A 27812-nucleotide genomic window follows, 5' to 3' on the forward strand; every position below is an offset into this window, starting at 1 on the left:
AAAAACCCAAGACAAATAACTCCCCAAAAACAAAGGAATGAAGGAAATCTATTAAGAAGAGAAGGTTAAGATACTTACAATTAAACATATTTACAGTTACATTACTGATTGAATAATTGTAAAGAGGATATTAAAGGAAGTATTATCTCAGTTACTTATCCAGAGTTTTCTTCATTTACAAGTAAAACTTTTTATATCAATTTGGAACTTCTAATTAAGCAGGTCTTTAATTCTAATATTATACCAGTAAACCCCCAAAAACACAAAAAACATTTCTTCCATCATATTCTATATAGCATTATTTCTATTTTTTCCAGTCTCAGTTTGTTAAGCAATTCTTTTCCTACCTGATATGCAAAGGCTTGTGGTGAGTTGTCAATTATTATAGTTTTTGAAAGATCTCTTCCAAGGATATTTAAGTCCTTTATATAGTTTCCTTGTACACAAACACAATGTTCACGGAAAAGCCGATGCCTTAATGTAAAAATAAAAATAAATTAAATTAAATTTACAATATAGATGGAAACATACACACACCACAGGCTTTAGAGGGTAAGCCTTTTTTTTTTTCCCCTCTCAGAAAGTTAACAAATACAAAGATAGGCCTAATCTTTGGGCTGTATTTTTATTATAGAAATTCTCAGTAGTTACTTCAACCTTACACATGCTCCTAAAGAACTTTGGTTTATCGCCAAGATGTTATATTAAATTATTAAAAGGGAAAAACTTCTGTAAATTTGTTTGGTAATTTATTTATCCAGAAAAGCTCAGATGAAGCATCTGGTTGTCAGCAAGGTCCTGCTTTTTAACCAATTTCCCAGTTGAATGAGGCACAAGGAGGTCATGGGACTTGCCCAAAGTCACATAGTAAGTCAGTGGTTAGCCCCGCATTTGAACCCAGGATCCTCCTGGCTCCCAGGCCTTTGCTCTAACCAGCAGACCACAAAGCCTCCCTATCCCTCTACATGCCAGAATAGAAAATATAAGAAGGAATGTTTGTTTGTTTTTTTAGTTTCTCTAAGACTTTTGAAAAAAAGGTGCTGAGGCCAAAACATTCCATTATTTTAACATTTCCCCAACTCTCTAATTTCTTTTAGTGTAAAGTGTGTATGTGACCATTTGGAAAAAAAGTTAGGTGAACTGATGAGTTCAAATTTAAGTATCATGAAGGTTATGGTGATGTGCCAAAAAAAAAAAAAAAAAAGAAGTTAAGCTGATGTCTCACCAATATTACATAGTAACCAGAAAAATCTATCATTTTTTAAAGTTTTATGGTAGTATTTATAGAATACTGATACAGTATATAATGTCCCATTAGCACTCAAAATATTAAAGCTGTACATTAGTAACTGTCATTTATTTTTTGTACCTTAAAATATTCTTATTTTCTATGTATTAATAATAACTGGTAGTTGGGCACCCTTGTGTCTTAATCCGACCAAGACAGATCAAGGAAAAGAGGTATTTTCTACCCACAAAAATCTGTCATGGGTTTACTCTAAGGAGAAAAGAACCCCCAGAAACAAACATAAGAAACCTTCAAAATAATATGCTGGTTAACATAAACATGCTGGTAGTAGTAACAAAGAAGGAGAATTTAAAATATAACTTTTAAAATGTAATATAAAATTCAGCACAGTTCTTTTTCCCTTGTTCTAATTATAAGAAATATTTTAATAAAGATCAAAGAAAAAAAAAAAGAAATATTTTAAATTAGTCAGATGATCATTTGCCTTTGGAAGGCTTAAAGACAGTCCTACTCTAGGGAATGGGAGAAAAGTAGACAAAAGAACTAAAGTTTTGTTTAGGCCTAAATAACATAACCCTATTTTATTTCTTTTTTTGGTGTGTGTATATGTACCATCAAATTGGATCTTACTGGTATAGGAGGAGATTGCCCCTCCTTCTCCAGCAGAGCATCTGGTGAATTAGAACCATGTACCTCTGGGATTGCAGTGCAGCTTCCTGACACTAGGCCACCAGAGTTTCCTTATTTCTATAAACATTTAGCATGAGGAAATTGGTGAGGCAGGTACAATATAATTATGCATGTCCCTGTTTTCCCTCAGTAGTAAACTCACAAGAGTAAGGAGTTGAACTACGCTGCATTGAAAAACAAGGAACTCATGAAATATTATTCAAAATGGGTGACCCTGGAGGACATTATGCTGAGTGAAGTATCTCAGTCACTAAAGATAAACTACTGCACAGGGCCACTGTTGTAAAACAGGACTGACATCGGGGTTGGGGGGATCTACTAACTAGTCTATGGGAGAAATATGGACCATTTCCTCCCGTGAGATTTACTACCTCTGGAAAACCCACTGACGGGCCAGTTATGTGTCAGTCCCAACTTGATGGTACAACAAAAATCCCCTTCAGTTATTCAGGAGACTGAGGGCTGGTAGCCATGTTTTAGAAAACTAGTTTACTAGTCATGTTATTACAGGTCCTCCATGCTAACAAATTTGCAGTTGGACAGATGAGGTAGTTTCTTAGTCTGTAATTCCCTACAGCACTCTAACAAACCTATTAACATTTTTCTCATTTTTACTTTTTAAAATTACAACTAGAGAAAGCAAATACAAAGCTCCTAGATACTTAGATTTTAAAAAAAAGAGTAAAAAGGGGGCAATAAATCATGATGCATTAAAATAGTATGAAATGAAAGCTCTAACAGGGAAAGGCATTGTGTTGTTCACCAGTGTTTTTGAGAACATTAGGGGTGCTAAACAGAAATGTTCAGAGTGAATGTATCATTGAATAAAGTTAAAATATGCACACCCATGTTTACTGTGGCTTTGTTTGCAATAGCAAACAGCTGGAAACAACACAAGTGCCCATCAACAAATGGATGGATAGAGACGCTCTGGTATATTCACACAATGGAATACTATGCTGCATTGAAAAACAAGAAACTCATGAAATATTATGCAAAATGGATGACCCTGGAGGACATTATGCTGAGTGAAATATATCAGTCAAAAAAGGACAAATACTGCATAGCGCTACTGTTGTAAAATGGGACTGACACTGGAGTTGAGGAGGGGAGCAATGCGGCATTGAAAAAGATAAGGGAGAGAACTGTTTAAAAGGATCTATGACTGGGTATGACTGTCATTACAGAAGTCCAGAATGAGGGCTGCATAGTGTAGAGGACTTGGGGGTAGGGGAATGCATAACAATGAAAGGTTTTCTTTCTTTTCAAGAAGAGTGAACTGGGGGGAGAAGGGGTGAGTAGGGAGAAAAGTGCAACAATGAATGACTGGAAACCCTAAGTCTCTGTAAACTTTCATTGAAATTAATAAAAAAAAAAGATGTACAAATATACACTGAATGTTATAATGTCAAGATATATTGTAAAAATTAATATGAAGGACATGTAATGTTAAGAATTCATGAAAATTATTACATTTGTGTTGATTTCATATTAAAGAGCTTTAACATTTTTAAGATTCTTCTATGATGTCTTTAAGATCTTTCTCAGCTCTAGGCAGCAAGATTGGTGCATTAACAATAAGTAGTTTCAGTTGACATAAATCAATAAAACTAACATTGAGCCTCTAAGATATCATCCAAGGTATTCCTGTGTAACCAGGAATACATCTGATCCTTTGGTTCAGGGCATAAACAAGGACTGAGTCTAGATCAGAATAATCTCACTGACTAAAGCATCGTTAGTTTCTAATCACTATTCAGGTTACAGACACCATGGAGAAAAAATTTATTCCTGAAAAATTCAAGTAAGCTTGATTTGATCCTTTGTTAAAATTAACTTTCTTTCTCTACAGCTATTTCAAAAGGTGATGTAGCATGCATCACCTCAAGAGACAGAAGGAAGTGAAAACATCATGCATACAAACAAGTTTACAAACACCCAGTCTCCCTCCCAACCTCAAAAGAAATGAAGGATACAGATGTCACAGTGAATATACATATTTGATCTCTGTATCCTTTTAAAGAACATCTGTCTAGAGTAACATGATTAGAACTCTAAGAATTTTGGGACTTAAAATATATCTTATTTCTTTTTACACTCAAACATAATAAATGATCTCTCTCTATATATAGCCAACTTATAATGGCCATTAAATGAAATAGAACCATAATAGTTTTCACAGATCAGTGTGACAGACATTTCCACTATTTCTTAATTCAACTTACCTGACCAGTTGCTTTTTAGGGTCTAGTATGTTCAGTAACTTGTCTGCATACACCTTCTTAGAAGCAGTAAAAAGAATGATCTATAAATTCAGGGGAAAAGAAGTAATGATTATACACAATCTAAATATGGGCACTACATTGAATTAAATATAAATATGTAATAAGCTTAACTATATTTACCTCATACATTTGAGACATTCGTTCCAGGAATTCCCTGAAAAATGGTCTTAATCGCACATAAACCTGAAGAAGTAGAAAGACAGGCATCAACAAATAACATACAAAATGCAAACCACTCATACATAAAATATACTGTTACAACTTTTACCTTAAATTAATAGAAAAGTTTACTAGATAACCAGTCAAACCAAATATATTTCACATATAAAAAACCATAATCACTGGTGAACATTTAGCTTTTAACAGTTAATAGCAATATACAGTAAAACAGTTCTTCTATAGAAATATCATTTTCATTAGCAAACTAACAATGAAAAGTTTCCCTCTGAGATCTTGATCCACAAATCAGTTCCATCTTCCAGCCAGGTAGCATCCATCCACTCAATAGGCAGGTTTGTGTGTCCAGGTCTAGCTGACCTGTCTCAATGACCTTCCTCAATAAACACTCAAAATTTCTTTTCAGCAATCAACTGCTAATAATGTTTTTATTTTAAAACAATCTTTCAGATGCTAACCTTGCTGTTATTCTCTATTAATTTAGATGTGGGCACCTGAGACTTAAAAAAAAAAAAAAGGAAAAAAAATTATCCCATTAGATCAATTCTCAAAGCAGTGAATTTTAAAAAAGACTATGGTACCTAAAGCTGCCTCATATACTTTATATGTCATCTTGCCTACCTGTAATGTAACTCAAGCACTGAAATGTTAGCCATGAACTGAACACTAAAAAACTATATATGAACTACTGTAATACCTCTAAAATATATTTGCTCTGTAACATAATTTCATAAAAATTTATACTCTTAAGATATAGATAAGGAGCTCCATTGCCAAGCCAAGGCAAACAGTTTGAATTCACCAGCCTCTCTGTGGAAAGAAGATGGGCAATTTCCCCGGAACAATTTTCTGCCTCTAAAAACCTTTTGACAGGTCAGTTATGAGTTGATTTTGACACCACAGTACATAACAACAACTACAAAAATATGAATCAATGGTAATTTTTTCTTCAGTAGAAAATACAAAATTATATGACTGACAAAAGTCTTATGATATACTCCCATTTTACAAATTACAGAAGACGGGACAGTTTAAATGAGTGTAAAGGCAAACTACCGAAATGCTCTAAAAATTTACCGCTTATGAAAAAAACGTCAAATTATTATTGACATGTTAATATACTATTTCCATCTCTAGACTGGATTGGCAAAGCAGGTATTCTATCTTGAGTAATCAAAAACAAAGTAAGCCACATATCTTTTACCTCAGCAAATAAAAAGAAATATATCTATAAGCCCAATCATTTAGAATGAGGAATAAATTTAATTATAGTTCACTTGTGACCTTATTTGAGCTCTTTACTAAGCAATAACCAGATGAATGGATGTTTGTTGTTATGTACCATGACTCTAGCAGGTTTTCAGAGGGAGTAAATTGAACAGGACAAGACTCTCAGGGAGCAGTTGGTAGATATGAACTATGTGCCTTTGAATTGGCAGTGCAGCCACTAGACCACCACTGCCTTGTGAATGGATGTAACAAAAGAAGTTTAATTGTAATACTGCTTAGAAATAGATTTTTTAAAAATTGAGGCATAAAAAAGAACAGATAAATGAAAAGAGAAGTATTCATCATATATTTAGAATAAATCAGAGTATACTTCCATTTCCATGTTTTTTTAAAAAAGAATGTAGGATAGATATATGCTATATGCATAAACAACTGGACATTAACACAGTTAATACTAGCAATTCTCTTTTTCATACTGTTTTGGTTATTCTAATTACTCTTGGCATTTGTATTCTGAAATATCTGAAGTAGTTTGTGGCCTTGATTAAAAATGACACATACCTTATTTGTTTGGTAAGCCAAAGAATGATAGATTTTATATCTACTGCTATTATACTGGCAATATATTTTTATTAACTATGTATCTTTTCAAAATAGATTTCTGGTGGCTAAGAAAAAGCCACTAATTCTGTCAGTATTTTTGCTCTATTACCTCATTTTATGGATGATGACAAACTATTAACCATTACTTAAATGAATTTAGTAACCAAAAAAAAAATCACCTATGTATGTATGTATTTATGTATTCCTCCTCACCCCCCAAAAATCCTATAATCACTTCACTGTATCACAAAACTAAGATAAAGGGTTTTTTGTAATTTCCTTCCTGGAAGACTATCAGCATACTTTTATGTTAGACAATTGTCTTAAGATTTAAAAATTTAATTTAAATTACACTTTCAAGAATTTTTATAGTTCACTAGAACCCTGTTCAAAAGTAGCATTTTCTATCTTCATAAATAGTGACTTCTAGGATAAATCAAAACTTTGATGTGCATTATTTTGATCATATTTAAATATAAGTTACATCTTAAATTTTTATGTGAATTTTTAAAGTGGATTTTAGTGCTTGCTTTGGGAGCACATACACTAAAATTGGAACGATACAGAGAAAATTAGCATGGCCCCTATGCAAGGGTGACACTGCATTGAAACAGATGACGGTGAGAACTGCTTATATTAGGTATTACTGTCATGACAGGAGTCCAGAATGAAAGCTAAACAGTGGAATGGACGGGGGGGTGGGGGGGGTTGTACAACAAAGAATTTTTTTTCTACTTTTCAAAGAGAAGAGTGAACTTGCGGGGAGGAGTGGGCAGAGAGAAAAGTGCAGCAATGAATGAATGGAAATGCAAAGTCTCTGTAAACTTTCATTGAAATTAATTAAAAAAAGGAAAAAAGATTGCTTTTTTAAAAAATTAGAATGAAAAGTGATACTGAAGGTGAAACAACACACTGCTATAAGCATTTCCTAATTATGAGAAGAGAAAAATTGTGACTATTAAAGTTTCCTGTCTTCAGGCCAGATTCACCATGATTTAGGCAGACACTGAGTGGCTAGAGAAAGTAAGATGTCATTGGATATGTCAAAGTGGGAGCAGAAATGTACAGATAACAAGATGCGCTAAGCATTATTGTTCAGTAGAGGCAAAGAACATTTGAAAGTTAAGTATGATGGGTTTAATTTTTCAGACTACAAGTTTTAGGGTATAGAAATATAGAAATGTCTAGGTTTATAAATAAGCATACTCTAAAGCTAAAATATCTATTACACAGATGCTCTTAACTCCTAATTTTATTTTCCTATAATGTTTTCTGTCCTAACCTGACTATTGCACCTGCCGTCTACTGATCTATTTGGCCTCAGACTTTCAACTCCTCAAAACTACATAGTCTGTCCAATGTAAGGTAAGGCAAAAGTTTCATTTCAGCAGATTCTTCCAAATCTAAGGCAATATTTTTATCTACTCTATATCAACCAGCTGTTTCACAGAAGATGGACAGCTTCTTCCTGTGATGTACAGCCTCTGAAAATCCACTGGACAGTCAGCTTCAGACTTGACAAAAATAAGAACCATAGATATTTTGGTAAAAACATGTTGAAGTTTTAAAATAATTTAAAAATGGAAACAAACAAATTTATAAGATTTGACTATAGGACAGACCACTACTGAAAGATGTTATGTGAGGTTGAGTCACTTGTGAGTCCTAGTGACCCTACATACAACAGCTCTGAGCCCTGCTCTATCTTCAGCCAATTTCATTGTCTCCAACACACCTACCCCTATTAACTACCCCACTCACTGAGTCAATCCAGAGATTTATAAACATGTTCATTATGTAAAAAAATAAGATGTGGTAATGAGACTATGTATTATGCTGTGGACTGATTTGATCTTGATTTAAATTTCACACAAGAAAGCAGTGACTTTATAGTAACAAAATTTAGCTGCTCTTGTGGAGAAAAATGTGGCAATCTGCTTCTGTTTAAATATACAGCCTTGCAAACTGTACAGAACAGTCCTATTAGGTCACTGTGAGTTGTTGGACAGAGACAGAATCAATTTAATGGCAGCAACTCCCTTCAAATAGTCTAGCAATAGTTAACTAGATTCAATGAAAGTTATGAAAACAGTAATCCAATTATAAGTTTATTTGAACGTTGCAAGGTAAAGCCTATCTAAAGTGAAACTGATGCCTAATTATGTAATTCAAGTGATACATTGCATAATCTCTATTAGTTTATTGATCTTAATCTAATATCAAATGTAATTTCAACAGCATGATAGAAAAAACCCCCAAAATACCACCACTCAAGGATTAAGCAGTTTAAACTTGCAGACAAATGACTAAGAAAAAATGTCATATATATGAATTTATAAAAGAATTTAATATAGTATTTTGTCTGCAATATCCTTTGAATGCCTAACCACCCTTATTGTAGGTAAAAAGGAGGCTTAACATATCACATTGGTTGTTTTTTATTTAAGCCTCTTGTTTACAGTCAACAAGGTCTTATGGGGGGGCCTTTGTATTTAAAATTTGGTTGTTATTTTATTTTGGAGAAACATTCTTCTAAGTGGTACAGCACTATTCTATCATTTTGCTGTACTGAGGTAACCTGAGTGCTGTAATGCTGAACCTTGTGGCATTGATTGGGGTGTCAAAGGCCATAACAGATACCCACGGTGGACAGATACCCTTTGGTGGAGCTCCCAGTTTAAAACAAGTTTGGAAGCAGGAGTGGCATCCACTAACCCTAAACAACATGTCTCTAGAAACTTTATGAACTTTGAAAAACGGTGGGAGTTTTAGAAAGGCTTCAGGTCTTTTGTTCATAGGGTCGCTATGAGTTGTACTCGCCTCGACGGCAATCAACAACAATAACAACATGCTTTTAAGAGTACATTTCTTTCCCTTTAAACAAAGAAATGATTAGTAGGTGCCACTGGCCTAAAAGGTAAGAAGTTGGTGTCGCCAACCCAGAAGCATAAACTTCGTATTTACCAGCAGCTCTGAAGGAGAAAGGTGGGCAATTTCCTCTGTGATTTACAGCCTTGAAAATCTACTGAAAGACAGCTATGAATTGGTTCAGACCCAGCACATAACAAGATTATAATTTTAATCAGCAGTAAGAATGAAAGCGGTGAAAGAATAACAATTTTGGAGAATGTAAAGAATCAGATACTATAATTAACTGAAAAATGTTCCCATCAGTGGCTGTGTAAAGTTATTTAAGCTTTCTGTACACCTCAGTTTCCTCATATAAACGGGTATAAGAACAGTACCTATGTAGCTCATAGAGCTGTTGTAAGGGTTAAGTAAGTAAGTTTAATATGTATAAAGTACATAGAATATATCCTGGGACACTGAAAGTGACAAAATTGTTGTAATCAATTATGTGGAGAATTACTGAAATAAGTATGATCTCATGGGGCAGAAATAAGCAAGAAAAAAACTTTAGGATTATAATCTATGCTTCTGAAAGTAAGAAAACAGGACCTTATTGAGTGATTTAATAGTAATTTTTTTGGCTGAATTGGAGTAATTGGGGAGATGGCTGCTGGAAATAGTATTTGTAGGTGGATAAATCTAGGAATGAACGGGTAAATACTAAACAAAAACTAGAATTAAAAGACTAAAACAAAAACTCACCAAACTAAAAAACTCTGCAAAACCTTATCCTATATCAAGCAAAAATATATTTGAAAAACATTTCTAAAGGACTCCAAGTAAGAGTAACTATAGTTTAATGTATTCATATAGATGATATGAAAAAGCTGGCATGAAGCATAATTATCATCTTTTGGCAAACAAAACCCGGCCATTTTAATAAAATGAAAAAACAAATTTGAAACTTCACATTGAATGAAGTCTTCAATTTAATATGGGTAGTAACCAGCCATCTTTTAAATTTACATAATATTTTCAGATGGTAAAAGAACTTTCCAAGTATATTCTTTTTGCTTCATGAAATGCTTCTAATATTAAGATATTTTAAAACAAAGAATTCCCCATGAAATACATTCTCTTTATCTTTAAGTAGTAGATGACAAGTCTCATTTATACCTTTCCTTTTAAAACCAGAAGTTAATAATGAATAATTATGAAGGGAAATTTAGTATCAATAACTGTATCTGCTAATAAAGATGAGAAAATTTATTTAAAACTACTTGTGATTTTACTATTTATCTAAAATTAACTACACACAATACTTTTCTCTACTAGCTAAAACATTACATCTTTCTTGAGTACTTGGTGCCCAAGATTTCAAACATATGGCACATACATATTTTTGTACAACAAAATTATGCTTTATGAAAGTCAATAACAAAATGTCTCCAGGTTAGCAGCAATTTAAGAACTTAAGGGATAACCTGATTAGATATTTATTACAAACTCTTCATTCAAGTGATTGCTTTTTCCCTTCATAAAGTACAAAATAATATTGACTTTCCTAAGAAAGACTATTTAAAAGAGACAGAAGCCATTGATCTTTCACTTTTCCCCACCCAGATGCTTATGAAAATTATCCTATGCTTATAGGATTCCCGGAAAAAAAAAAATAAACACACTATAATAAAGTGGAAGTGGCTAATCTTTGCTAACCATGATATCCCACCCACCACTCCCCACAATTTCTCCCACAAAAACAACCTCTACAATAAAACAAAGCAGCCTTTAGCAAGCAGCTCCCTAAAGGACCCTGTCACTCCTTGAGTGCTTACCACAATCTGATTTCTGGACAGCTGACCCAAAGTTTGTTGATTTTACTGATCTTCAGAAAGCCACTGACTGGCTAAAGTCTTATTGGTGAACAGAGTCAAAAATGAGATGCCCCTGCCATACTTTACAGAATGAGGAGTTGGACAACACAGTTACGTTTGGTTGCACTGTGGTGAAACATGAGGCATCTTCCTTTTGTCTTCAATTAGCCACTTTTGGGCTAAGTAGTTCTATTACATCTTCAAAAACTGAGCTCCAGTTGTTGATGGAGACAGAGGAAGGTCATTGAGGAGGTGATTCAGCACAAGAGCTAAGTGAAAAATCTGTCTTTTGATTCAGTCCTGCTTGTGGATAGAAGTCATCTTCTGGATGGAAGAGGGAGTGAGATGACCTAGAGTCTTGAATTGGTGGATCTGCAGGAACAGAAACTAAATACAGTGGAGACCTCTTAACCGAGCAACACCACGAGATGGATTTCCTGACAATGCGTCAACATAAGTTCAATATAAATATTTAACATGTGCTTTGGGATTGATCATGCACTTGTTTTTCCAGATAGCAAATGTACTTTACCATTCAAGGAATATATAGAATTTCCAACTAACTGATAATAAAACATCACGGGAAGGGGTGGGAACAATTTAAAGGGAAAAAATACTCAAACAAAAATCTTCATTTTAAGAAGTCAGTTCTTTCAAGTATTTTAGTATTTATAGTTAAAAATTTTAAGTTTAGATGAATCTTTTAGTCATTTACTCTCTAGAGTTAGGAAATTAAAATATACTCAATGTACTAAATTAAGGCTGGAGTAATCTATTGTTTTATAAATCCCAGGATTTGTATTAGTTAATTTTGTCCCTTCAAAAGATGAGTAAACATCATGAATTCAGGCAGTCTTTAAATGTAATAGCCCCTCAAATTTACTCAACTTTGATCTGAAAAATCTAAGAGAGCTACAATCAGATCCTTGCAGATCTAACGTTCTGTTAATAATAAGAATTTTGATGAACATGTGATTACATACTTCCACTCAGAATTCAAATATGTAGATTTAATATATTTACTTCCATAATTACTAGACCAGGAGCCAGTATATTCTGGCTTAGGAGTCAACTTCAGTCCACCACTTATTTTTGGAAGTAACATTTTACTGGGGCACAGCCGCGATTTTATTCATATACATATGGGTTATGGTTGCTTGCACACTATAATGGCAGAGTTAAGTTATCTGCAACAGAGCCCACTTATCTAACAAATCCTAAAATGATTCTATCTTGCCCTTCATAGAAGAAGTTTGCCAAACTTTGGTATAAACAATTATTAAAACATTTCTTAGACACATTAAAGTGTTTTTTTTTAAATAAAAGAGAAATGTTACAATTAAAATTATATCTAGGTAAGCTATAATAAAATTAGCATATACAGTGAACAAAAATAAAGTTCCAAGAGACCATGTATCTGGCTCTGATTTGATTAATGTGAATGAATCCTTGATCCTATCTTAACATTATCATTTTATTTTCTGTTTCTGATATGTTCAAGAGTATAGACAATATTTTACAGATTTCTACTTTTAAGTGGGCCACATTATATTTAAGTGGTTAAATATTTAAGTTACATCTTACCTAATGTTGTTTCTCCATAATCTCTTAGATCATCTCAGACCCTTGTGTATATTTCTTCTTTGCCAGTAGATGGAGACAACACCACTGAAAGTTTAAAAGACATCATTCCCTGTTTAAAGGGAGCTTGCTAGTCCGAAAAACTGTGGGAGCCCTAACCAAAAGATTTCTTCAAAGCTACTTTTTAAAAAGCAGATAGAATGAGCTATGCCAAAACCAGAAATCCAAAGAAATATACCCAATATTGACAATAAGCATCCTCAAAAATTTACTGAAGGAACACTAAACTCTGTCCATGACATACAACCCAAATCATATTAAAGCGTAATCATCTCTAAAGCTTGTAACATTCAGACTTCCTTCTTACTTTTCCTGATGTAGACTTGATCATTTACTTTTCAGTTTCTGAGAGCCAAACTTAAAACACGTAAGAAAAAAAAGTTTAAATTCCAGACATGCAGTCCAAATACAGTTTTTACAAGTATTAATCATAAAAACTCCTAACAGCAGTGTTCAAAACAACTATCCAGATCCACATAAACTCTAAAGAACTATAAAAAGATGAAAATAGAAGTGTAATGCGGGGGGGGGGGGGGGGGTTCATTTTATGGTCATACTGAAAAGAACTGACCGCTCACAAAGGAAGCAGACTCTTCTATTTTCCAACATGAAATTACACAAACAGAGCAGAAGCCATATACAGGGAACATCTCAAGTCTTGAAGCTTAAGACATTATCTCAAAATCACTATTTACCTCTATTACTTATAATCAGTTTTCCTTTGCAAAATCAAAGCCTTAGAGCCATTGTTTTGGGGTATAATTTTAAAGAGAAAACAAACTTATCAAATCAGAGTCATATTTGCCACAAGATCCCTTTTCTCGAAATGCACTAAACAAGAACATTCTATTTGGTAGCTGTGTAATTTTCCAATAGAAAGAACTGTTTCATTAAAAAAATAATTTACCTTAAATCAAGTAACAACCAGTTACAAAGGAATACAAAACCACAAAAGTCCCTCATTTTTAGTAATATTTCATCCTTTAGCTATTTAATAAAAAACTAAAATCTATTTCCATAAAAGGGAAGTAAGTACTCAGGTACTACCTTACCTGTAATACATATCTAGGTTAAACTGTGACAATGACTGAAATTAAGTTCTCTTATAACTATGACATAAAACAAGTAAAGTAGGTCCTGAATTCCACAAATTTCTGTTTAACTCTAAAAATTTTATGATTCCCAAGATACCTGTCAAAAAAAATAAATAGTAAATATATTCCTAGACCTCACTGTCTACTACAAGAATATAATCAACTATAAACACCTTTTCATAATCGATCTGTAAATGCTCTACGGCTTTATATTCTCCCGAATAAGTATCCTTCTGACAGACAACAGACTTTTTGACCTTTACACAAACCTTAAAAAAGTAGCTGCATGACAATAAAGCTAACTAAATCATGCAATCACCAGCACAGAAAGGCAACTGCCATTTTCAAAGAATATTCACTTATATCAATTATTACTAAAAATGGAAAAATCTCAAAGTAAAAACTATGCCCAAAACACAATCCGCTGGCAAAAACTAACAATATTTGTATTCTGCACTATTTGTCCATCTGCACATATGAGGAAGGGATGCTTCTACCTAAGTCCTTAGGTAAAAAAATAGCCAGAAGAGTATTTTTTAATTAATAAGGAGAGACCTATCAAACTGCAATCTACAGACCATGTAACTTTAAGAACAATATAATAACCAACAAGGAATGCATTTTCTTTATATAAATTCACTTTTTTAAAAACAAAAGCCTGGCAAGTTCCTCTTGGAATCTATGATGTCAGTGCTCCTGCCTCCACCTGCTGGCAAACAGATTTTGAAACTAGCAGAGATCTTTGGATAAAAATGTTAGTAACAAAAATTTTATATACTTATTTAGTGATGCTACCTTTTGTTAATAAGTCATTAAAATAATCACTGCAATTCATTAATAGAAAAATACGTTGAACTTCAATGAAAAATACTACAAAATATCACGTTAAGAAAAAATTTTTAATTACCTGATAAATGACATCTTGGAAAAGGACTGGAAAAGTGAGTGCTGCATCTTCTAGTTCATTTAAACTACAGTGCACTAGTGTTTCATCCTTAAAACAGAAAAATACCAAATGAACCAATATACTAAAGATAGTTCAAGTGGTAATTTTAACATTTATTAAACACTCCTTTATATGAGGAATATTACATTTATAATATATAATTAATTGGGCCACAGCAATTCAGAATGGGTACTTTAAAGTCACTTCTTCAAAAAACACAATCTGTAGGGCAGCAACATGTGCATCATATGAGAACTAGTGAGAAATGTAAATTCTCCAGCTTTTTTTCTTTTTAAAAAATATTTATTATTAATTCCAGTAAAAATTTATAGACTTTAAATTTCCATTCATTCACTGTTGTACTTTTCTCCCCTCCCAACCCTTTCCCCTAGTACAACACCCTCTTGGAAAAGTAAAAGAAAAATTCTTTCATGGTATTACAATCCCTCCCCCCACCCAGGTCCGGTCCACTCCACTATGCAGCCTTCACTCTGGACTCCTGTTATGACAAAATATCTAAGCACATATCCCTTTTAAACAGTTTTCTCTCTTATCTGTTTCAATTCAGTATACATTATTGAACCCATTCTTCTCAGTCTCCCACCAACCCTGATGTCAGTCCTATTTTACCAACAGTGGCACCATGCAATATTTGTCCTTTTATGACTGAGATACATCACTCAGCATAATGTTCTCCAGTGTCACCCATTTTGAATAATACTGTATGAGTTCCTTGTTTTTCAATGCAGCATAGTATTCCATTGTGTGAATATACCACAGCTTCACTATCCATTCATTTCTTGATGGGCACTTTGGTTGTTTCCAACTCCTTGCTATTGTGAACAAAGCTGTGATAAACATGGGTATGCATATATCTGCTTGGGTGGCGGGTACGGTCTCTTTGGGGTATATTCCCAGTAGTGGAATTGCTGGGTCAAATGATAGGGATCTCTATTTGCAACTTTTTGAGAAAGCGTCATACCACCTTCCACAGTGGTTGCACCATTTTACACTCCCACCAACAGTGAATAAGGGTTCCAGTTTCTCCACAACCTCGCCAGCATTTGTTGCTTGCTGTTCTGTTAAATTTTGCTATTCTTACTGGGGTGAGATGATAGCTCATAGTTGTTTTGATTTGCATCTCTCTTAGAGCTAGGGATTTTGAACATTTCTTTATGTGCTTGTTGGCCATCTGAATGTTGTCTTTGGTGAAATGTCTGTTCATATCCTGTGCCCATTTTTCTATTGGATTGTTCACCTTTATCTTGTGGTGCTCAAGTATTTGATAAATTCTGGATATAAGTCCCTTATCTGATATGTCATTACCAAATACTTTTTCCCAGTTTGTGACTTCCCTTTTTAGCCTGTTGGGAGAAGTTTTTGGATCTGCATAGGGATTTGATTCCTAAGGTCCCATTCATCTATTTTATCGTCTCCTAGTTGTAGGTTCCAGCTTTATTTCTAATGATTAAAATAGGAGAGGCGATGTCAGGATAGACGCGGAGCCTAGCTATCAATATTTACATGAATCTTTCAAGTGATTCTGATTATTTGCTCAAATTTGAGAATCAATACTGAGTTCAGTAGTTGCCGACTTTCTGGTAAGAAAACCACATGCATACACTACTGGGTTGTTTTTTTTTTTAAACAACAAGCAAATTCAAGTCTAGAATCTAATTTTTAAATATGTACTCACTAATTGCCATCAAATAGATTCTGATTCACAGCAGCAAAATTCCTTTTGAGTTTCTTAAGCTATAAATAAAAATCTTAATGGGAAGAGAGTATCCATCTTTCTCCCTCAGAGCATCTGATGGGATTCAAACCACTGGAGACATGTACTCTTTTGACAGGCAATAAAACATGTTACAGATACTGCTCCATATGTACCAGAGTTCCTTTTACACTGGTCCCCATCCTCCCACTGCTCCTCATTCTCAAACCTTTTTAAAATATATCTTGTTTTGGGGAAATAGATGTCTTTGAATTTCATGAATACATTTCATAGACATAAAAATCTTACTTAATTGAATTTATGAGCCCCAACAGCATAGCTTGTAAAGCATCAAGCTGCTTTACAAGCTTGGCTTTATTTTTTCACAAGTTTGGCTGTGTAAATCTACACAGGAGAAAGAAGGGTAGTATCCACCTATCCGCCCTTAAAGATTTACAGCCTTGGAAACTGAATGGCAGGTCGCTATGAGTCAGAACAGACTTGACTGGCCTAGGTTTTGGCTTAACTAAATAAGCAATCAATAAAAATTACAAAATTTTTTTACCTCATTAAGTTAACACTTAAAAGAAAACATGCCTTTTGATAGCACATCTAATCTGAATATTTATTTTAACTTCAACTCCAAGGCGGCAAAGGCCAAAAAGTACTCTACATATGTCTTTTTTTTCAATAGCATCAAATTATACTCAAGATACTATATTCTCTTACCACGTCTTTTATCACAACATATCTAACATTCTAATCATTCTACTTTATTCATTTATATTCAGTCAATTCTTATTTTTTCTTTGTTTTTTAGTTTTGAATCAACTCTGAGCAATATGTTTCTAAAGAGTATGAGGACAAATTTGACTCATCAAACTGTCACGGCCATATTATTTTCAGCAAAACATTTTTCTCTGTCTCTACTAACTTGCATATCAAATATGAACTACTGAAAATCAGCTTCAAAAATTTTCTCTTTCCATTTACCCTCTAATAAAGTGTCTTAACTGTGCACTGAATGATTTCTGGACTATTTTATACATCCTTGAAAAGGTAAAGAAACAACAAGATGATGCTAAACTTGAAATCCACAATTATACACACTATTTAAAAGTTTGAGAGAATATGCTTTACCTAAAGGTATATTTTCTAAGAACTAAATCTTAGTCTCAGTTGTACAGTAACTGTTGTTGATAGGTGCCACTGAACTGACCCTATGAACACAAGATGGAAACTCTAGTCTGTGCCATCCTCAAGATCTCCACCATGCTCAAGCCCATCAAGGCTGCAATCACGTCATCTCACTGAAGGTCTTCCTCCCTTCTCTTTCACAAACTCTCCTTTTATTCTAATACCTGGTTCCTCTTGACAATATGACCAAAGTATATAAGGTGAAGTTTCACCTACTGAACCTCCAGTAGGTGAAACCTCCAAGTGAAACACTGGTTGCACTTCCTCCACGACAAGATTTGTTTATTCTTCATCAGGCCACAGTATATTCAATCCTCTTCACCAACACAATAATTCAAAGCTATCAAATTCTTCCATCCTCTTTAGTCATTGTCCAACTTTCAGATGTATAAAGTATGAAAATACTGTAGCTTTGTTCAGGTTACCTTAGTCTTTAAACTGACATCTTTGATCTTTTTAGCACTGTGAAAGGGTTCCTGGCAGCAGTTTTGCCCAATACAATATGTCTTTTGATTTCTAGAATACTGCTGCCATGAGAGTGCTACAAATCTAAATAAAATGACGTTACTGACAACTTCAACTTTTTTCTCTATCATGTGACCCATTGGTCCAATGATAAGGATTTTTGTTGATGTAGAGGTATGATCCACATTAAAAGTTGTATTCTTTGATCTTCAGTAAAGTGCTTTATGTGTTCATAATTTTCTGTAAGAAAGGTTATGTCAACTATACAACACAGTTTGTTGATGAGTTCTGATTGTGATGCCACATTTTTCTTCATATATCTTACTGAGTTATTTGCTCAGAATACAGACTGACTAGGTGTAGTGAAAAGGATAAAAGCAATCCTTAAACAAAGTTCCTGATTTTTTTTTAAAGTTCCTGATTTTAAACTATGTTCCCTTGTTCTGTCAAAATGACTGCTTCAAATGTCTGTATTAGTTTTGCATGCACATAGTGTTCTTTAGTTCCAATTCTTCTTAATGTTATCCATTATTTATTATATTCGATTTGTTGAACACCTTTGCAGAGTCAATATAACACAAGTAAACATCTTCCTGGTATTCTTTGCTTTTAGCCAACATTCTTCTGACATCAGGAACACCCCTTGTTCCACAATCTCTTCCAAATCCAGTATGAGTATTTGGCAATTCTCTGTGGATGTATTGTTCCAGCTATTTATTAGTAATCTTTAGCAAGATTTTACTTGTGCATGATACTAATGACATTGTTTAGTAATTTTCACATTCCCTTGGATCAACATTTTGTGGAATGGGAACAAATGGATTTCATTTGTCAGTTTGCTGAACTGTGGTGCCATTGTTGTGATGCTGGAAGCTGTACCATTGGTATTTCGTATACCAATAGGGTCACACACAGAGAACTGGTTTCAGTGGAGCTTCCAGACTAATAAGTATCCACTTCTGAAATAACAGGTCCCTGAAAACCTAATGAATAGCAGCCCTCAAAAATCCTATGATATTAATATTATTCCATACAGTACAACATCAAATGTTAAGTACCATAATTTACTCTAATATAATAATTTTTTCTAATATAAGGAAATTATAGGCAAATGTTTAAAATGTAATAAATTTGATTAACAAAAGCAATGAGATTTTTGTTTCCAAAGTGATGCTGGTTGATGTCTAAAATACAAATATTGAATTACATATTATAAAAATAAAGAATTTTTTTTAAACAAGCCAGCATTAAGAGATTATGATTTTGACACTTTTTCTAACAGAAAGTTTAATGGGATTAGATAATATGCAAAGTTAAGAACAGGAGAATTATGCTTTTACTCATTGAGATACAGATTATATGTGATCTTTTATGGACACATGATCCTGACAAAGTAGAAAACAAATCCAAGATCTAAGCATGATTTCAAACAAAATGCAGTAAGGATTTCTTGGAATATGAAAAATCCAACAAATCAAACATAGGACTATGAGGGAAAGAACTAATCTAAATACATGCAAAAAACAGTATATTTTCACAGTGTACCTGATAAATCAAACAAACTAAGAACTCTTCCACTGCTGCTCCTGTTAGGTGTCTCTGAGTCGACTATGACTCCTATCAGTTCTATGAACAACAGATCCGAAAATTGTCCTATCCTGTGCCATCTTCACAATTCCTGCCATGCTCAAGCCCACTTGTTGTAGTTGCTGTGCTAACCCATGTCATTAAGAGTCTTGCTCTTTTCTCTGATCCATGGCCTCTGTCACCAGGATGTCTTTTTCCAAGGACTGGCCTGACAATAATTGTATGAGACAAAGTTTCACCATCCTTGCCTCTAAGGAACATTCTTGCACTTTTTTCAAGACACATTTCTTTGTTCTTTTAGCAGTCCAAGATATATTCAATACTCTTCTCCAGTATCACAATTCAAAGGCAGCAATTCTTCTTCAGTCTTCCTTATTCATAGGCCTACTTTCAGATGCGTAAGAAGCAACTGCATTAATTGCTTCAATATTTCGTTTCCTACCCTTCCAATCATGTATGCTTAAATAAAAATTTCAGATCACCAAAAACATATTTAAAGGCACAGTTTGAATTCACCTGTTGCTCTGCAAGGGAAGGATGGACAATCTCCTCTTATGCAATTAAACTGTCTCTAAAAATTCATAGGAGGTTCAGTTCTAACTTGACAGCATATAACAATAGGACATATTTATGATAAATTCATGCTATGCAGATATTTATATGTTATTTTCACTTAGGTATTTTTTTACTATAATTTAAATTAAGAATTTAATCCTTCTTTTCACCTCCATATAGGGCACTCTTGACAGCTACACTATGGACAGTAATCCATGGTAAACTGTGCTAACTCAGCAGTCTGAATCTACTAGCAGTAGTAACTCAGGAGAAATTATGTGCCATCTCCTCTTGTTTATGTTTTATAGCCTTAGAAGATCATTATGAGTCAGAACTGACTCATTAACAGCAAGTCTGAGTTTTTATTCTTCTCTACCAGAAATCCTGCTGGTACACTGGGTTAAGCACTGAACTGTTAACTGAAGTCAGCAGTTTGAACCGACGGGCTGCCCTGAAGGAGAAAGATCCCCATCTGTTCCTATAAGGATTTACAGTCTTAGAAACTCTATGCGGCAATTTACTTTATCCTATACAAGGTTATGATCTGTTGTTTACAGAGTGACTATGAGTTGTAGTTATAATTTATTGTACATAACAATAATAACAAAATGGGGTTGTTTAGAGTCGACTTGAAAGCAGGAGGTTTGGTTTCTATAAGGAGCCATGGGGGCATAGTGATCAAATGATCAGCTGCTAAACAAAAAGGTTGGTGTCTTGAACTTAACAGCTATTTCAAGGGAGAAAGACATGATAGCTAGTTTCTATAACACCTTAGAAACCCTATGGGGCCTAGCTCTGTCCTGTGGAGCCATTATGACTTGGAATCAACTGATGGTGGTGAGTTTTGTTTGGATGAGGATTCTCTACAGACAATTCACTTACCAGGTCTAAAACTAGGGAAAATTCTGGTGTGCTTCTTGTTTTCAATGGAAGAGCAGGTTTCCGATTTAGCTGTTCTTCTGTTAGTGGTGGAACATGTTTGATAAAATAATACCTATAAACCAAATATTAAGGAAAAGTCATTGTTTCCCTTTTATAAATATAAAACATACTGTTACATTTAGCCTATCTTTAAATCTTTGGTAGAAGAATATACATTTAATTTAGTATATTAAACACCTAAAACAATTAAATAAAACTAGAAATCTAAAAATTAGAAACTCAGTAACTTGGTATCAAGTATTAATACATACAGGTCACATGCTCTTATAAACAGTTCAATCTTTCATCGACATTTATAATCTCAATCTGCTATAAAACAGAGAAACAAAACAAAAACTAAACTCACGGGTCAAATACTTCCCAGTCTTCTTCATAGGTGGCCTCTGCATGGGCTGATGAATAACCACTATCTGGAGTTACTGGTGCTAATATTTAATAAAGCGAAAACAGAATGTTAGTTTTACTCAGTGTTTACATGAAGCCTATCTTTTTATTGCTTCTACTAAGATATTCCTGAACTCCTGTGTAATTCAGGTTAAAGACAAGACAAAATTTCTTTGAATAAAAGCTATTTTATTAACATGTAACTCTAATATATGCCAGCAATAGACCCATAGGTAGTTTTTAATCTGTGATCCATAAGCAGTTAAAATATCCATGAATCCCAAGAAGGCTTGTGGAAAAAAGTATGTACTGTCTTCTGGGATCCCAAGGCTTTCCATCACTTTAAGAAAGTTAGGGAAAAAGAAAAAGAAGCCGGCAACTACTATATTAGTGCTTATATTAGATATTGGTGCTTTATAAAATCTAATATCTCTGATTTAAAAATTAACAAGATATTAAGAAGCAATTATCAATTGAGAGTACTTCAGGAATTATATTAGCAATTTTTCAAAACAATAATTACAACTTTAAATTGTAAGAGAGAATAAACTTGCAAATGAAACAGGTAATGGCTCAGAGATAAAAGTTTAAAATGTAATTCAATAAAAATTGCTGCAGTTTTCCTATAGAAGTGGACAGTTTGTAGTTTTTCTTTTTTTACTTTTCTACTACTTAATTTACAAAATTCAATACACTGTTTTCAAGAACAGATTCTTTCAATTTCCTTCTTCCCCCCACCCAACAAATTAGTAATAGTTTTTTTTTTGACAAAAGCTTTTTTGCAATTATCGTGTGTCTCTTTGAAACAGAATCCATGTAGTTCTTATGATGTTCAATGACTGACATCTGATATAAAGCAGAATTTGTTTATCTGTGATGTAATTTTATGCCAAGAATGGGTCACTGGCACAGAAGTATTGTGAAAAATATAGCTTTTCTTGCCACTACTACTACTTTTCATTCACATTTACCTCAGAAAAAGGAAATATGGAAAGTTAAGTACTTTTATGGAATACAATATGCTATTTTCCACATTTAATCTCATTTAGCTTTTAAAACCAGTATTATATAAGTAATAAGTCATTACTTATATAAGACTTATATAAGTAATAAGTCATTGTGCATATTTTTATTTTATATCTAATTAGGAGTCTCTAGGTGATATAAATCATTGGCTGCTAATGGAAAGGCTGGTAGTTCAAATCCACCTGCGGGCCCCTTAAGAAAAAAGGCATTCAATTACTTCTGAAAAACCAGTCATTAAAAGCTCTCTATGAATCACAGTTCTACAGACACATATGGGGTTTCTATGAGTCAGAATTAACTTGACACTAACTTTTGTATTTCTTTTGTCCCATTTTCTTTCTTTTTTCAGGGAAGGGGCCTCTGGATGGCTCGTGTACAGCAAACGAAATCAAGGAGTAAGAGTGGGATTCAAGGCAGAAGAGAGGAAAGGGAAGATACTAGTTCCTAGCAGACATGCTATTTGAGTAAAGAGGTATCAGTGAAAAACATAACCTTTCCCAACTCATTCCTCTATTCCCACAGTCTTTTTTACTTCTCTAAACTATGAAAGTTCTCCCTGAAAAGGTAATAAACAGATAAGAAAAAGTAATACTATAAACAATAAAAGTCCTCCCAAGGCAGTGGGGTAGGACAGAGTCTCAAAAAGGCTAGGATCAGGGAGGTCTGGTGGCCTAGTGGCAAGCTGCACTGCAATCCCAGAGGCGCATGGTTTGAATCCACCAGATGCTCTGCTGGGGAAGGAGGGACAATCTCCTCCTGTACCAGTCAGATCTGATTTGACGGTACACACACACACACACACACACACACACACACAATCAAAAAAGAAAGAAAGAAAAAAAAAGGCTAGGATCACAAAACAACTATGAGGTATCACTTCATCCCAGTAACAATAGCAAAGTTCAAGAGGACAGCAGACAACAAATGCTGGTAAGATTGTGGAGAGTTTGGAACCCTTAGTCACTGTTGCAATGTAAAATGGTACAACCACTATGGAAAGTGGTAATAGCACTTTCTCAAAAAGTTGGTAATGAATTATCAGTTGACCTAGCAGTACCAATACTGGGAATATACCTTAAAGAAACCAGAGCCACGACTCAAATAAACGTATGCTCACCCATGTGTATGCTGCATTATTCACAACAGCAAAGAGATGGAAGCAATCCAAGTGCCCATCAAAAAACAAATGGACAGGAAAATGATCGCACAAACAATGGAATATTATGCAGCACTGAAAAACAACGAACTCGTTAAAGGTAACAGGAGTGAGACCAAAAGACATTATGCTGAGTGAAATATCTTAGTCACAAAAGGACAGATACTGCATAATACCACTTATAAAATAATACAGACACGGAGAGGTTGCAGAGGTTGGAAGAGAATGGGAAAAGACTGGATAGAAAAAGGACACTTAAATAAAACAGATGAGGGGAAGAACAGTCCAAAAGGACTAATACATGATTAGACATTATATGTATGACAACAATCTAGAACAAGGGATGCATTGCAGAATGGATGGGATGTGTGTATGTGTGTGTGTGAAGAAAATGTGTAACAATGATTTTTTTTACAAAGAAAAAAAGGCTAGGACCAGATCAGAGTTGCAGAAACTATAAATTTAGAAAATATAAAAAAAAAAAGCTTATAAAGTGTTGCTGAATCCTGGTGGTGCAGGGGTTAAGCATTCAGCTTGCTAACTGAAAGGTCAATGACTCATACCCACCAGCTAATCTCTAAAGACTACCATTAAGGAAACCCTATGTAGTAGTTCTACTTTCTCTTAAAAGGTGGCTATGCTGACTCAACCTGCCTTTGAGTAACATTACTTACTTACTCATTGCCATCAACTCATAGCTGACCCTCCGGGGCTCTGGAGAGGCTGCAAAATGCATGGGAGGAAACTACCTATCTTTCTCTCTTAAAGCAATCGGTAGATTCAAATCAGCCACCTATGGGTTGGCAGTACAACTCCCTACCCACACGAAATCTGACCCATGACAATCCCACACGTCAAGGTAGAACTACTCCAAAAGATTTTCAAGGTCGTGACATTTCAGAAGTATGTTAATAGGCCTTCCTGTCTGCAAAGGCACATTTGAGTGGGTTTGATCCACCAATTTGTTAGCAGTCAAGTGCTAGACAGGTTGTACCAACCAGTCTGTAAGAAGCAAAAGAAAAAAAAATGAAGCCAGTCACTTACAAATGAAGCCAGTAGCTTACAAATAAAAATCAAGTGCTAAAAATTCTCAAAGGAGGGGAGCTCTGGTGGCCTAGTGGCAAGAAGCTGCACTGCACTCCCAGAGGAACACGGTTCGAATCCACCAGATGCTCTGCCGGAGAAGGAGGCGCAATATCCTCCTGTACCAGTCAGATCTGATTTGACGGTACACGCACACAAAATAAAAATAAAAATTTAAAAAAAAAAAAATTCTCAAAGGAGAACTTTGCACTGTCCCAATCTACAAACTCAAATTAGCCCAGCAGCCATCAGTTTGGGGTTTTTTTTTTAAATTTTTAAATTTTGTTATCACTTGTTACTATTTTAGAACTATAAGAATTGACTATTGTTGTCAAAAGTCAAACAGATAAGTAATTGTTACAGCTCACTCATTCTAAGTTATCCGAGGCAAAAATTAATGGTTTTTGTACTATTTCAATAAGTACTGGGAGAACTGGTGGCCTTGTGGTAAGAAGGTAGAAGGATGCGCACTCTCTCTCCATGTGATTTATACCTTTGAAAACCCACACGAGGGTCAGCTATTGGCTGGAGAGCACATAAGGACCAATCTGTTAGGAGCTTTAGTGGCAAAATGATTATAACACTTCGCTAATAACTCAAAGTTTGACAATATCTATTGGAGAAAAAAACAACTGGTGACCTGCTTCTGTAAAGACTACATACAGACTACGGAACTCTACTCATTCATAAGGCTTATTAAGTGTGGAATCAACAGGATACAACCAAAAAAACAATCAGGGTATAGCATTAATTTACATCTTCTCCAGTTTCTCATCTCACAATTCAACCACATGCTTACCAGCCTTTCTTTACTCTGGCTGCATTCTCAAAGTTAAAGAAAAGCAGTGTTTCTGTCAGTCATGTAACTTTGTCTTTCAGGAACAACATAAATGTTATCTCCACTAGCTAATCTTCCCAATTAGAGTAACTTGCATATTATTTTGCTCATTTCTTTGCAATAGCTCTCATACACTGTAATTTGTCTGCATGCCTGGCTCTTTAATAATTAGACCAGGAACTTTTGAATGTTTTAAGTGCATGTCTTATTCATATTAATCAACAATATATAAAACAAACAATAGGTGCTCATTAGATGTTAGAATAAATTAAAGAGGAAAAAAAAAATCTTAATTTTCCTCTCTAAAACTCACTAAAAATTGTGTAAGTCCCTTCTTCAACTTTAATTATCAAAAAGGAGGTGTACTGTGTTCAAGGGATTTATGTAGGAGTACAGAAATATAGAATAAACATTAAACAGGAAGCCAATAGTCCTGGACTTAAGTCAGTATTTAACCATTCATTAGCCTTGTTAACACTGAACAGTCAGCATAAAATTCAAGGTCAATGATAATGAATCATTTATTCATAATCCGTGTTAGGTTCAATATTCTTAACTTTGGGGTTTAACACCATAATTATTCATATTCTACTTAATTAATTTAGAGCAAATATTGCCACTTAACTTTTCATACTGGTAATAATGTGTTGCACTATACAGAAGTGTCATAATTATAGTATTTTTCTTTTTCTGCTATTTCAGTATTATTTTATTTTCCCTTTTCATACTTGACAGAAATACATTCCTTTTGCTTCTTTTCACCAAAACTGTATTTCTTTTTTTTCACTTTAGAAAATCCAGATTTAATGCAGAAAAATGTTGAAATTGATCAGACACAATTTAAAGAAGTTCATGCATTCTTATAAACTACATTTTTAAGCACATTCACAATTTCTGATTCTGTTGCCTATTTTATCGTAATTTAAAAATAGTGCATTTTTCTCTTGAAATCACTTATGAAAACACTTCCTTCAGCACAAGATGTCATTGAGCATGTCTACTTCTGATTTTTCATTTCTTTTTTCCATTTTATAAAATTTTATTTTATTAATTTTAATGAACATTTACAGCGATTTTGGATTTCCATTCATTTATTGTTGCACTTTTCTCCCTAAATTATGTATACTGCATTGAAACAGATGAGGGAGAGAACAGTTTAAAAGCGATATATGATAGGGTATTATGGTTATCACAAGAGTCCAAAATTAAGGTTGCATAGTGGAGTACAAAACTGTATTTCTTAATCAATACAGAGCCCAATACTGAGCTCTCTCAAATATCTGTTACAATAGGGGAAAAAAATAACAACAAAAAGTTAAAGTAAGACCTAGAGGAAGGAGACAACCACTTCAGTTTTATTTTTGCTTGTAAGTATGTTTTAATTGTCTCAATATAATCTTCTAGTCACATATGTCTAGTTACCAAACTCCTTAGAGGTAAAAGATTCCTAATCTCCTATGTTTCCACATTTCCATAGCAACAAGGACCCAGCAATTATGTAAGGATTGTGTAAAGATTCTGAGTTAAGGTGCAGAGAGAAGGATTCTGGATCAGGAACTCTGTCTTAGATTTAAGCTCTTAAGGACCTTAGATTTAAGGAAGTCTGGTGCAATTAAAAAAAATTATCTTCAAAATATAAGCATGTATCTTGCTACTGTGTTTTACCAAATAGTAAGATGGGTGGAAAGAAACTATAAATGACTAATATTTAGTCAAAACAATTTTTTAAAAAATAATTTTTTCTTCAATCTTCTTATTTTTTTTGTGTGTGTACCGTCAAATAGGATCTGACTGGTACAGGAGCAGACTGCCCCTCCTTCTCCAACAGAACATCTGGTGGATTTGAACTGTGTACCTCTGGGATTGCAGTGCAGCTTCTTGCCACTAGGCCACCAGAGGTCCCCAAAACAATCTTTTATAAAATTCAATTTCAAATGATTCTGGATATTTGTGAGAAACTTTTTATTCCCAAATTTTAGTTTTTCTTCAAGGAAAAAAGATTTATGCATTTAAAAACAGCCCAGTGGTAGATGGAATTTGCTCCAGGACTTAAGAAGCATAAGTGACATAGCTGAGCCTCTACATCTTGTGGTTCCTAACTTCTACACTATAATAGACAAAGTGCTAGTCTATAGGCCTTTTATTCTAAGAACCACCTTCCCTCTGTAACTTGATTTGTGCCACTACTAGAACCTCTACTCGGAATATTATTGCTTGTTAATTTTT

The 27812-nt window shown here is 34.1% G+C and overlaps 1 protein-coding gene across 2 annotated transcripts in view; it reads right to left on the reverse strand.

The window, feature by feature from the left end:
* Window positions 1-27812, reverse strand: part of CTDSPL2 (CTD (carboxy-terminal domain, RNA polymerase II, polypeptide A) small phosphatase like 2) — a 74145-nt gene that overhangs the window by 3243 nt on the left and 43090 nt on the right. For both annotated transcript variants that reach the window (XM_006882949.1, XM_006882950.1), the window contains exons 6-11: window positions 21446-21524; window positions 21040-21151; window positions 14601-14687; window positions 4345-4407; window positions 4165-4244; window positions 348-474 (exon numbers count right to left, since the gene is read on the reverse strand). In XM_006882949.1, the coding sequence (XP_006883011.1) occupies window positions 348-474; window positions 4165-4244; window positions 4345-4407; window positions 14601-14687; window positions 21040-21151; window positions 21446-21524 (548 nt within the window). The remainder of the gene's footprint in view (window positions 1-347; window positions 475-4164; window positions 4245-4344; window positions 4408-14600; window positions 14688-21039; window positions 21152-21445; window positions 21525-27812) is intronic.

This window comes from Elephantulus edwardii, unplaced genomic scaffold (genome assembly GCF_000299155.1).
Source record: "Elephantulus edwardii isolate Elephantulus edwardi_28Jun2011 unplaced genomic scaffold, EleEdw1.0 scaffold00026, whole genome shotgun sequence".
In the NCBI taxonomy this organism is placed as follows: domain Eukaryota; kingdom Metazoa; phylum Chordata; class Mammalia; order Macroscelidea; family Macroscelididae; genus Elephantulus; species Elephantulus edwardii.